The 11636-nt window shown below is 38.3% G+C and overlaps 1 protein-coding gene across 5 annotated transcripts in view; it reads right to left on the bottom strand.

Moving 5' to 3' along the window:
- Positions 1-1200: 1200 nt before the first annotated feature.
- TBCK (TBC1 domain containing kinase) overlaps positions 1201-11636 on the bottom strand; it is a 234913-nt gene continuing 224477 nt past the window's right edge. For 4 of the 5 annotated variants that reach the window (XM_022567080.2, XM_022567079.3, XM_089911595.1 and 1 more), the window contains one exon: positions 6323-6917. In XM_022567080.2, the coding sequence (XP_022422788.2) occupies positions 6807-6917 (111 nt within the window). In that variant the 3' untranslated portion in view covers positions 6323-6806. Of the gene's footprint in view, positions 1660-6322; positions 6918-11636 lie in introns of those variants that run through there. The other variant, XR_002643661.2, reaches the window with a different exon arrangement.

Genomic DNA, 11636 nt, shown 5'->3' with positions numbered 1-11636 from the left:
ATAGAATTAATTTAGCTGACAATAATGAACTTCAATATGAATTTTTATATTATTTCACTTAATCAAAATGGGCAGTTTTAAATTCACTTGAGTGTCATACAATTAATTATTTATAAGGCACTTAATATAGTCAGCTTCTGCTTGAGCTATTGTCATCTTACGGGATAGTTTCTGTACAAGTATGTAAAATCTTGCTTTATGTAAGTTATATAAGTCACCACTGAAATTTTAAAATAGTTGTTATATTGCTGCATAAGACTCATGTTAAAATGACATTTCCAGCATTTATGCTGAAATGAGTGGGTTAAGATGTAAATTATTTATTAAAATCATCTCCTGTAAATTATTTCATTCATTTACACATAAACACTTTAAAAAAATATGTGATTTACAAGTAAACATATTTTGGAATATGTGCTTAAATGCCTAGTCAGCACATTTCATGCCCAGTAAGTTTTGTAAAACATTAGTTAACCAGATAAATATCTATAGGTATATTTATTTCTGAACTAGGTCTTCTGAACCAGTCCTTCTCTATTACCTGGGATGCTGTTAGACTTAATCCCATTAGGATTCATATTAGTTCATTTAATATAAAAAGTGGGAGGGCTATTTTTAAAAATTACCTTGTTACCAGGAAAACACTCATTTCATGCCTCTTTTTAGGCATCAAATGTTGGCATAAAAAAAGACTACCTGACATCAACAATAAGGCATGTTGATATGAAAAAGATTCTTGTTACAAACTAAACATAGATAAACCACAATTTAGGGGGACTATACGGTCATTGTTGTAGTAGCCCCAAAGTAGGGTTGAAAAACTTTTTAACACTGATCAGCCTCTATCAGATTAATTCAAGAAAGTACGTAACTCAAACTAAACTCCTAGCTCTGAATCAATATTTTATAACTCTTTTATTCTACACCGAGGTAAATGGGTAGATCAGTGGAAATGGATTCTTCCTGTTTCCACTAGTTGCTCAGTGTGGGCCTTCATGCCAAGGCAAATCTCAGGAAGTCCTCTGCAGAGCAGTCACGCTAGGGCAGATGGACAGGGGTGGATAACACTTCTGGGACAAGAACCTCCTCTGTAAACAGGAATCAGGCTCTGAATAAGGAGTTAAAATGGTCACACTGAGCACTGCATTAGATGCTTTATCCTGTAATCTTATATACATAATTAACGATGATTTGTGAGTGCAGAGATTGTTTTTAATCCTCATTACCCATTAAAATAAAGATTCTCTTTCTTGGTTGTGCGTTAGTGTGCAAATTCCACCCCCCCCCCACCCGTGTCATTTGGCCTCAATCCAGTGGTCATATTCCTCACATGCCTTTCAGGTCCTTAATGACCCTATATGGAGTCCATGGTGACGAATGCAAGGTACATGGGATTATTAATGATCTTAAAGATAATTTTAGAAAAGATATGATATCTAACAAGTAATAAATTATCAGGATTGTTTATCTTATGCATAAAAGTAATTTTGTTTTAGGTTAGCAAGTGACCTAACTGACCTCTATTTCTTCTCTTGTATGATTAATAGACCTAGAAACTAGCTAACCACCTCGTCTCCTTGTTAGTCCCCCTCTTCGGCTTTCCACACTTGACTGGGAGGCTGATACAAGGACTTTTTTCCAATTCTTCGAGCCTGGTGCCTGGCAAAGACATAGAAGACAAAGGTTAAAGGCCAACTTTGACCCGATATACCAAGGACTTGACTGTAGACAGAAACAATGTGGTTCTCTACCAGAGATGTGTTTTCTGGATAATGCTGTCTTGAAGTTGAAGAGGTAACTTAATACATAGCAAGAGTTCCTGAGAACAGTGGTTCTCCCCTCAGATTGGGGGAATGCAGATACTTAACTGCATTTTTTTTTTTTTTGAAAATCTTTACTTTTGAGTGGGTGGATATGGAAGGGGCAGTGAGAGTGGCATCTGCTAGGAGCTGATACTAAGTGGCACATCTACGAATGTCATAGAGTCAACAGTGAGTTTAATCAACATTATTTTGTGCTTCATTTTTGTATCCTATGCCTTAATATAACACAGGCCTGACCTAAATTTGACCTGTAATAGATGTGTAATGGGTTGAAATTGGTGTTCTTTCCCTTCTCTATCTGTATGTTGTGGACAGAGAAATGTGTTAAGAATCAGGAAAGCAGAATTGTAATTTTGGATATGTCTTTTACTAGCTATGTGAGTTTTACAAACTCATTTCACTGTTCTTATTGTTTGGACAATGATGCTTGTATTGGATGATCTTTAAATTCCTTTTACCTTCATGATTTATAATCTATAGATAATATAATGACCATAGGACGGTTAAAATCAGTAGTTTTCTGGTAAATATTATTGACTGGCTTTCAAAAAAATAAAAAGAAAACTGTGATTTATGATGTTTGTCTACTTCTAAATACTCCTGCTGTGGCCAAGTTTAAGCTGCCAAGGTGAGATCACTGAACGTGGAATTGGGAAGAAATGGGCATGTTCAGCTATTCCAAGCCAAGAGGAGCTAGTTCTAGCACACTATAGGCCTCAAAACAGTAAATTATTCTACCCTAAAAGACTGAAAAGTATGCTAATATAGTTGAGAAGAAATTAATGATGGTAAACAAAAAGTTTCCAGCGTTAATGAGAAAATTAATGCATGGATTGTCTTAATTTTTAATACTTTGACTAGTGACCACACTGTAACATGTTTTTTTTTTTTTTTTCTGTACACAGGCCTCTCACTGTTGTGGCCTCTCCCGTTGCGGAGCACAGGCTCCGGAAGCGCAGGCTCAGCGGCCATGGCACACGGGCCCAGCTGCTCTGCGGCATGTGGGATCTTCCCGGACCGGGGCACGAACCCATGTCCCCTGCATCAGCAGGCGGACTCTCAACCACTGCGCCACCAAGGAAGCCCTGTAACAGTTTTTAAAAAGAATGGTAGGCCATGTAATGTTTTTCAAAAAGTCACAGATACAGGGTTTCCCTGGTGGCGCAGTGGCTAACAATCCACCTGCCAATGCAGGGGTCGCGGGTTCGAGCCCTGGTCCAGGAAGATCCCACATACCGCGGAGCAACTAAGCCCGTGCGCCACAACTACTGAGCCTGCGCTCTAGAGCCCGTGAGCCACAATTACTGAGCTCGCGTGACACAGCTACTGAAGCCCGCGCGCCTAGAGCCTGTGCTCTGCAACAAGAAAAACCACTTCAATGAGAAGCCCGTGCACCACAACCAAGAGCAGCCTCCACTCGCTGCAACTAGATAAAGCCACGCGCAGCAATGAAGACCCAATGCAGCCAAAAATAAATAAATAAAATAAATTTATAGTAAAAAATAAATTTATAAAAAGTCACAGATACATGTAAAGACAGTATTAGTTTCAAAAGTTGAATCTTTTAGTATGGCAGGAAGCAATATTTAGAATCTGATCTAATGCTTTAAGTACTCTTGCTATAGCTCCAAGATTAGTCTTAAGCCAACAGGACAGTGTTTACATCTCCACCACACAGAGGATTAATATATATCAAGGAATGTTGGCAATACTGTACCTTGGTACCCATTCATGCATTGCTTATTGGTCACCATGAGCATTAGAACAGAATGGTATTACTGAAATGCTGCAAACAATGCAAACTAAAAATGAGTCCTCTGAAAGGGATGAGAAAGGATATCAAAGAATGTCTATTAGACCTATTTTACTATTCTTTTTAAATTTAGCATTTCTATGTTTTGGGAAAGGGATGCAACTAGCTTAGCTTATTCTGTTGTTGGAAGTTATTTGCTCCAATTTTTAGGATTATAGAATTTTAGAGTTGGGTAGAATATTCGAGATCCTTTCTTCACTGCGTGAATTGAGATTTCCATTTATTTATGTATCATCAGGTACCAGATAAGTTTGGCACTTGAAAAATTACCTGGGTTTTTTCTATTCATATAAAATATCTAAGCTAGAGATTCAATTCAGTTTTACGTTTATCAAGCATCTCCAGTGTACTGGGTTGCTGAAGATAACAAGAGGTATAAATTATGGACTGTGACTTTAAAGGGAGCTCATATTTTAAAAATAGGGGTTCCAAATGTGAACAGATAATTGCAAAATGAATGCTTTGATAGACTTGAGGCTGTTTGATAGACTTGAGGCTCTTAATGCAGTACGGGGAAGTCAGAGAAGACTGGAGAATATGCTACTGGTGCTGGATTATGAAGCATTTATAAATGTGTGTGTGTGTGTCTATGGGGCTGGTGGTGGTAGCAAGGGCATTCCAGGCAGAGGGAAGAGACTGCTGATGCCAGAAACAAACAGTGTTGACAGTGACAGTGTAGGAGTCAATAATATATTAAAAAGGACCTCTACAAAGGTTTAATTCAACAAATAGGTGTTGAGGTCAACTTTGTTGAAGTCATCTGCCATCGAATAACATGCCCTTCATGTAGACATGGCAGTGATTGTATGCTCTTTCTTATTTTACTGTTGAGAATATTACATATTATTCGTAATTTCAATGTGTAAAAAAGCTTCCATTTTTTTCAAAATAAGCCTAAACGTATCAAGTTTTAAGAAAGACCAATTGCAAAATTGTGATGGAGGTTGGCTACTATTATCTGCTCCCACAGCTCTCCTCACAACACGCAGGTCTTCACCCTCTCTCATTACCTACCACCCCATTCAGTTCAAATCTCTGCTGCTCCATCTTTCTCTGCTTTCTCAGGAAGGCAAAGTTAAGACTCAGAACCATTCCTTCCAAAAGATCATCATTGCTGCGCTATGATTATGAAGTCCAATAAGTCATCAAAGATTGAAGGAAAGGGCAGGAGGACTTATTTTCCTAACCAGGGTAGATAATGGCCCAAAAATGATGTTAGAGAAATCATGGTAAAATTTTCTTTTCTCATTAATTCTCATATTTTTACTTTGTATATTATGTAAAGATCACAGAATTATGTAACCACTGATTGTGTCAGAGTCTTGTAAGTAGTAGGTATTCAAAATGTATTTGGTGAATGACTGAATGTAACTTAATTGAGCAAAACAAACAAAATAACACGGCTGCTGGGATAACTTGATAGCCACGTGCAAGAATGAAGTTGGATACTTACCTCACTCCATATACAAAAATTAAATTAAAGACCTTGGGAGGGGTCAATGGGGAATGACTGCTAATAGGTACAGGATTTCTTTTTTGGGTTTTGAAAATGTTCTGAAATTAGATAGTAGTGATGATTGCACAGTGTTGTGAATCTACTAAAAAACATGAATTGTACATTTTAAAAGGGTGAATTTTAAGGTATATCATTATATCTGAATAAAAAAATAGATGCCCAAAACACCCAAAACAAACAGCAACAATAAAACCATAGTTAAGAAAGTTTCATTGAGGCTGTCATTGAAATGTTCTACCTAGGTAGTCCTAACATTGAAGAAGAATATAAGTTAAAGATGAAAGAACATGTTTTAGTTAAAACAAAATTGAAAATAGTAAAAAAGATGTACTGTATTTTAATAATGCTAAGATGCATATTTTTTCACATTTCTGAAATGGAAATGAATCTTATAATTGCTGGTGTGTCACAGTTTATTTGGCTGCTTTTTTTTCTTTCTTCATGGTACATAAAATTGTGATATATCTTAGCTTCAGTGAAATGCTTAATTTTTTGAATAATGTGACAGAGGCTGCCAGTTGTCCCTCAATGTTTTCTCCTCTTCTCACACAGTAATAAAATTTTTTAACTGGGTAAATGGCTGCCCAGCCAAAACTGTATTCCAGATTTTCTTGACAGCTAGTTGTGGCCACATGTGTAAGTTCTGGTGAGTGGTAAGTACGCAGAAGTGATATATGCACCTTCTGGTTTGTGCCCTTAAAGAGAAGGAGCGTGCCCTCCCTTCTCTCCTTCTCTTCTTTTTTTCCTCCCTCCCTACTTTTTCCTTCTCTCTCTTTTTTTTCCCTCCCTCCTCCTTCATTCCTTTCCTTCTAAATTGTAGATATGATGGTGGGAGCTAACGGCCATCTTGATCTTTGAGATAGAAACTAAGTGTTGAGGGTGGTAAAGAATGAGAACAGACACCTGAGTACTTAATGCTAATGAAACCAATAGACTAGCCCTAGATTGACTATGCAGACTTTTATGTGAGAGACAAATAAAGTTCTAGCTTGTCTAAGTCACTCTTATTTTGGGTGTCTCAGCTACAGGAGCTGAAAAATATTCTATATAATATGAATGGTTTCTGACTTTCATTTTTCTTGAAGTAAACTGTTATTACTTTCTCCAAAGGGTTAAATTCTGCTCCCTCTAAACACACACACACACACACACATATATCTGGGCCCAAAATGAGTTACCAAATATAGCATTTACTTATAAGGAATGTATTGTGAATAGCTTTTCAGTTTTCATTATCAAAGAAGGATGATTTCAGCTCACATTCAGTCTATATTTCTAAAGAATACCTTTGTTAGGACTGTCTGTTCAATGCAATGGAAGACAGCCTTTTCAGTGTAACTGAGACTTCTTGATAAAGCTAAATGTGCCTCGTCGGTTGAATTCTTCTGGCTTTGCGTTGGTGTGGTAAAAATACATGATCGGATTTCATTGTTAAGAAAATTCTTTCAGCAATACATGTACAGTCAAGTTCGTTGCCTGGATAGCTGAACATTTCGGTCATGAGATTAAAAAAAAAAAATGTCTCATGACAAAACTTGAAATGGAAATGTAACCATCTGGAAGTCTAGTTCTGCCTTAGAGTGGCAAGGCTGTGAAGAGCTGTGCTGCTGGGGGTGATGCCACTCTGTCCTTTTGACAGCCATACTCTTGTTCTTCATATTTGAGGAGATGGGACAGTGAGGAGGCCTGTTGGCTTGAGCTTATTAATGCCACCATCTAGAATACAGATTCTTGGATATTTCATCTTCACAAGATGAGCTGCAAACTGCAAAAAAAAAAGGGACAAATTTATAAAGGATACACAAAATTGATACATCTCCAATCCCGTTTTTTTCTCAAGCTGTGATAGACAAATGATAATGATGATGTTATTACTGCTGTCACTGTTCTATCAATGAATCATTAATTTAGTTTTTAATATAAATTAAACCCCTCTTTTCAAACGTATTTATGCTATGGGATAAATGTCTCTCTTTAATTCTCTTGTAAACTTGTTTGAATAGGCAATAAATATACTTGGTAAACAATTCAAACAATATAAAAGGGTATACCGTGAGACTACACAGGTAAATTCCTCCTACCTCTGTTCTCAGTCTCCCTCTCCAGAAAACATTAATATTCTTATTTTTCATACATCCTTCTAGTGAGAGTCAAAACATTCTCAAATCTATATTTATGAACAATTTTTACAGTATTTTCATCATATTAGTTATTGCAATTACATGCACAATATCCCAGAGAAGGCCCATGAACTGGTTCTAACATGTTTTCAGAGCAACTTCAATGAACAGTTTGAGACCATAAATTTGGAATAAATTTGAAGGACTGCTCCAAGAAGTCTTCTAGATGCCTAGCAAAGTAGGGCTTTGAAAATTTATCAAGACATACACATTTCTCTCTGACTTGCCCATGTCTACCTATCCAGGATCATTGATTATCTTTCTCTACTCCTTGTACTTTACGATGAAGCAGTCCTGGACTGTAATCAATCCCCTGACAGATGGGATCACTTTAGGATTCAGAGTCTTTTTTGGTTGTGCACTGTCTGTTGGAAACATGCTCCATTTCCCACCAACTCCTGGTCCCCTGCTTTAGTTTCTCCTCACAAGCAACCCCCCACTCCGACCTGCCTAATTTCTACTTACTTCCTTACTCAGGCAATTCCTTGTTTAGGAGCTAAGTTTCCATTAGGGGGTCCTCTTTTCAGGCCCCCAGATTTTTTGTGCAAACCTCTACCTTTGGCTTACCACATTTATTTAAATTGCCCATTAAAAAGCCTGCTTCCTCTAGCAAAATGTAAACTCCTCTAGGACAGTGAGTGTTGTTACTTTTTTTCTTTTTTTTTAAAACATCTTTATTGGAGTATAATTGCTTTACAATGTTGTGTTAGTTTCTGCTGTATAACAAAGTGAATCAGCTATACGCATACGTATATCCCCATATCCCCTCCCTCTTGCGTCTCCCTCCCACCCTCCCTATCCCACCCTTCTAGGTGGTCACAAAGCACCGAGCTGATCTCCCTGTGCTATGTGGCTGCTTCCCACTAGCTATCTATTTTACATTTGGTAGTGTATATTTCTCCATGCCACTCTCACTTTGTCCCAGCTTACCCTTCCCCCTCCCTGTGTCCTCAACTCCATTCTCTACATCTGCATCTTTATTCCTGTCCTGCCCCTAGGTTCATCAGAATCATTTTTTCTTTTTTTAGATTCCATATAAATGTGTTAGCATGCCGTATCTGCTTTTCTCTTTCTGACTTACTTCACTCTGTATGACAGACTCTAGGTCCAGCCACCTCACTACAAATAACTCAATTTCATTTCTTTTTATAGCTGAGTAATATTGCATTGTATAAACGTGCCACATCTTCTTTATCCAGTCATCTGTCAATGGACACTTAGGTTGCTTCCATGTCCTGGCTATTGTAAACAGAGCTGCAATGAACATTGTGGTACATGACTCTTTTGAATTATGGTTTTCTCAGGGTATATGCCCAGTAGTGGGATTGCTGGATCATATGGTAGTTCTATTTTTAGTTTTTTAAGGAACCTCCATACTGTTCTCCATAGTGGCTGTATCAGTTTACATTCCCACCAACAGTGCAAGAGGGTTCCCTTTTCTACACACCCTCTCCAGCATTTATTGTTTGTAGAATTTTTTTTTTTTTTTTTGCGGTACGCGGGCCTCTCACTCTTGTGGCCTCTCCCGGTGCAGAGCACAGGCTCCGGACACGCAGGCTCAGCGGCCATGGCTCACGGGCCTAGCCGCTCCGCAGCATGTGGGATCTTCCCGGACTGGGGCACGAACCCGTGTCCCCTGCATCAGCAGGCGGACTCTCAACCACTGCGCCACCAGGGAAGCCCTGTTTGTAGATTTTTTGATGATGGCCATTCTGACCGGTGTGAAGTGATACCTCATTGTAGTTTTGATTTGCATTCCTCTAATGATTAGTGATGTTGAGCATTCTTTCATGTGTTTTTTGGCAATCTGTATAACTTCTTTGGAGAAATGTCTATTTAGGTCTTCTGCCCACTTTTGGACTGGGTTGTTTGTTTTTTTGAGATTGAGCTTCAAGAGCTGCTTATATATTTTGGAGATTAATCCTTTGTCAGTTGCTCCATTTGCAAATATTTTCTCCCATTCTGAGGGTTGCCTTTTCGTCTTGTTCATGGTTTGTTTCGCTGTGCAAAAGCTTTTAAGTGTCATTAGGTCCCATTTGTTTATTTTTGTTTTAATTTCCATTTCTCTAGGAGGTGGGTCAAAAAGGATCTTGCTGTGATTTATGTCACAGAGTGTTCTGCCTATGTTTTCCTCTAAGAGTTTGATAGTGTCTGGCCTTACATTTAGGTCTTTAATCCATTTTGAGTTTATTTTTGTGTATGGTGTTAGGAAGTGTTCTAATTTCATTCTTTTATATGTAGCTGTCCAGTTTTCCCAGCACCACTTATTGAAGAGGCTGTCTTTCCTCCATTGTATACCCTTGCCTCCTTTATCAAAGATAAGGTGACCATATGTGCGTGGGTTTATCTCTAGGCTTTCTATCCTGCTCCATTGATCTATATTTCTGTTTTTGTGCCAGTACCATACTGTCTTGATTACTGTAGCTCTGTAGTATAGTCTGAAGTCAGGGAGCCTGATTCCTCCAGCTCCATTTTTCTTCCTCAAGATTGCTTTGGCTATTCGGGGTCTTTTGTGTTTCCATACAAATTGTGCAATTTTTTGTTCTAGTTCTGTGAAAAATGCCATTGGTAGTTTGATAGGGATTGCATAGAATCTGTAGATTGCTTTGGGTAGTATAGTCCCTAGTGCCTGGCACATGGCAGGGGCTCAATATATGCCTATTGGTCTCAACTAAACTATGGTAAAGGACAAATACCCAAGGGCAAAAGGGTAAGAAGCAGAGGTAAAGTAAAGAAAGTTTTCTTTAGCTCTCTGGCCATTCTCTGTCTATAGGTGGTGTCCTATTCCTCTCCCTTGGATGTTTGTGTCCTCACGTTTTTCTCATTTACTTTATCATAACCTGATCTCAGATCCTTCAAGAAAAATGACTAGTACCTGCTCACAGTGCTACTGCCTCTTGGAAGTATTTGAAGCTTAATATTGGTGAAGTCTCAAGCGAGCAGTCTAGACTTTATAGGTTCAAAAGAATCAGCTGAGTTGTTTGGTCAGGATAACTTCAAGGCGTCACTCAGAGATTCTGTTTATTGAGCTGCGGCTCAGGAATGTGTTTTTTGTTTTTGTTTTTATTTTTCAACAAACACCATTAGATGATTCTAATGCAGGTCTGTGGACAATATTTTGAAAAATACTATCTTAAGCCCAAGGATAAAGATATCAGTAAGTAGGTGAAATACTGGGTTGGCCAAAAAGTTCATTCGGTCTTTTTCCATAAGATGGCTCTAGTAGAACTTAGTTGCTTTTAATGTCACTTGAAACAATTTTGTTAGACTGTACTGTGACAGCTGTCATAGAAGCGTGCATTTAAAAAAAAAGCTTATCAAAACTGGTGAATTTTTGTGTAGCCATTTTAATATTGAAGATGGAAGAAAAAAGCAACATTTTCGGCATATTATGCTTTATTATTTCAAGAAAGGTTAAAAACGCAACTGAAACGCAAAAAAAAAGATTTGTGCAGCATATGGAGAAGATGCTGTGACTGATCGAATGTGTCAAAAGTGGTGTGCGAAGTTTCGTGCTGGAGATTTCTCACTGGACAATTCTCCACGGTTGGGTAGACAGGTTGAAGTTGATAGCGATCAAATCGAGACATTAATTGAGAACACTGAGCATTATACCATGACGGAGATAGCCGACATACTCAAAATATCCAAATCAAGCGCTGAAAAGCATCTGCACCAGCTTGGTTATGTGAATCCCTTTGATGTTTAGGTTCTACATAAGTTAAGTGAAAAAAACCTTCTTGACCATATTTCCGCATGCGATTCTCTGCTGAAACGTAATGAAAATGTTCTGTTTTTAAAACAAATTGTGATGGGTGATGAAAAGTGGATACTGCACAATAACGTGGAATGGAAGAGATTGTGGGGCAAGCGAAATGAACCACACCAACCACCACCAACCACACCAAAGGCCGGTCTTCATCCAAAGAAGGTGATGTTGTATATATGGTGGGATTGGAAGGGAGTCCTCTATTATGAGCTCCTTCCAGAAAACGAAACGATTAATTCCAACAAGTACTGCTCCCAACTAGACCAACTGAAAGCAGCACTCAACGAAAAGCATCCAGAACTAGTCAACAGAAAACGCATAATCTTCCATCAGGATAATGCAAGACTGCGTTTCTTTTATTTGCCTTCACCAATTTCCAGCTCAGCAGCAGCCTACTGCTACATTTATTTCGGTCTTTACAAAGTTCTCTTAACGGAAAAACTTTCAATTCCCTGGAAGACTGTAAAAGGCACCTGGACCAGTTCTTTGCTCAAAAAGATGAAAAGTTTTGGGACGATGGAATTATAAAGTTGCC

The sequence above is a fragment of the Delphinapterus leucas genome, chromosome 5 (genome assembly GCF_059928025.1).
Source record: "Delphinapterus leucas isolate spDelLeu-1000000601 "Yukka" chromosome 5, BTC_Dleu_Yukka2, whole genome shotgun sequence".
Classification (NCBI taxonomy): Eukaryota; Metazoa; Chordata; class Mammalia; order Artiodactyla; family Monodontidae; genus Delphinapterus; species Delphinapterus leucas.
The sequence above is the reverse complement of the archived record's forward strand: the minus strand, read 5'-3'. Positions and strand labels throughout refer to the sequence as shown.